General features: G+C 40.4%; 1 protein-coding gene across 1 annotated transcript in view; it reads left to right on the top strand.

Annotated features, from left to right (window-relative positions):
* The window catches only part of LOC104512862 (patatin-like phospholipase domain-containing protein 7), a 19,897-nt gene extending 19,228 nt beyond the window's left edge, over positions 1-669 (top strand). Inside the window, exon 8 of the mRNA XM_010156023.1 lies at positions 486-669. Within this exon, the coding sequence (XP_010154325.1) occupies positions 486-669 (184 nt within the window). The remainder of the gene's footprint in view (positions 1-485) is intronic.
* Positions 670-1,134: the final 465 nt, after the last annotated feature.

Below are 1,134 nucleotides of genomic sequence, written 5' to 3'. Positions count from 1 at the left end.
CGCGCGCGGGCTGCAGCTCTCAGGCTGCAGCTCTCAGGCTCCCTTGGCTCTGACTGTCACTACTCAGTGCCTGGTTGTGCATTGGTCAGTGGGTGGTGAGAAATTGTATCATATTCTATCATATGTTTTATTTTCTATTTTTTTAATTATTTACTATTAGTAGTATTTGTATATATTCTATTAGAATCAATTAGTAAATAGTTCTTATCTCAATTTTACGAGCTCCCTTGTTTCTTTTTCTTCTGATTCTTCCCCTCCACTGCAGGGGGGCAGGGGGGATTTGTGAGATTCCTTTTCATGACATCACCTTTTAACAGATACCTGTTCAGTTGCTTGTTTGCTTGTTATATTTAACTTGGACTTAAACAGTTTCCTGTGTCCCCTAAGCCAGGTAGGAAAGATGATCAACTTATTAAAAGCCTGTAGATGCATTTGCTGTGCAAAGATGCCTCACTAATCCTTGCTATGGATTATTCTCTCTGCAGGCAGGGGGACAAGTCAGACTGCACGTACATAGTGTTGAATGGTCGACTTCGCTCGGTCATACGGATGGATGATGGAAAAAAGCACCTGACGGGTGAATATGGACGAGGAGACTTGATCGGAGTGGTAAGAGTCGGTTTCAAAATGAACCTTTTGGCTGAAAAACTAGTGTTGTCTCCACACTAAACAAACAAAATCTTTCTCTAATCAGTCTTAATTAAGGGTTTTCGCAAGTTGAAAAGGTGGAAAATCCCTTCTACCTGGAAACCTTATGTAATAGTACATGAATGGGATCATTAGACTTGGTTTAAAAAGAAAGATTAAAAACTCCCAAAATGCCCTGCAGAATGCTCTGTTGTGATATGAGTTACTTCCTTTCACACTGGGAGGAGAGCAGCCTGTTGGAGTAGTTCAGGAAGAACTGCAGGAATGTGGCAGTAAATAGTGATTGGAATAAATTTAGTATCATAGAAAGATGGAGTGCAAGTGCCCTCTGAGTCAGCAGAGCTAACTTCACATCTGCATTAGGTTGGTCTGGGAATGGGAAGTTATTAAAAGGTATTACAGCAACCTTTGATTGCAGATTTGTCGTACTTATCCATGTTTAATTTCTCTCCTGTGTTAATTTTTTATTTCTCAGACCTGGTTGAA

This window comes from Eurypyga helias, unplaced genomic scaffold (genome assembly GCF_000690775.1).
Source record: "Eurypyga helias isolate BGI_N326 unplaced genomic scaffold, ASM69077v1 scaffold1660, whole genome shotgun sequence".
NCBI lineage: Eukaryota > Metazoa > Chordata > Aves > Eurypygiformes > Eurypygidae > Eurypyga > Eurypyga helias.
This window is presented reverse-complemented; position numbering and strand designations above follow the sequence as displayed.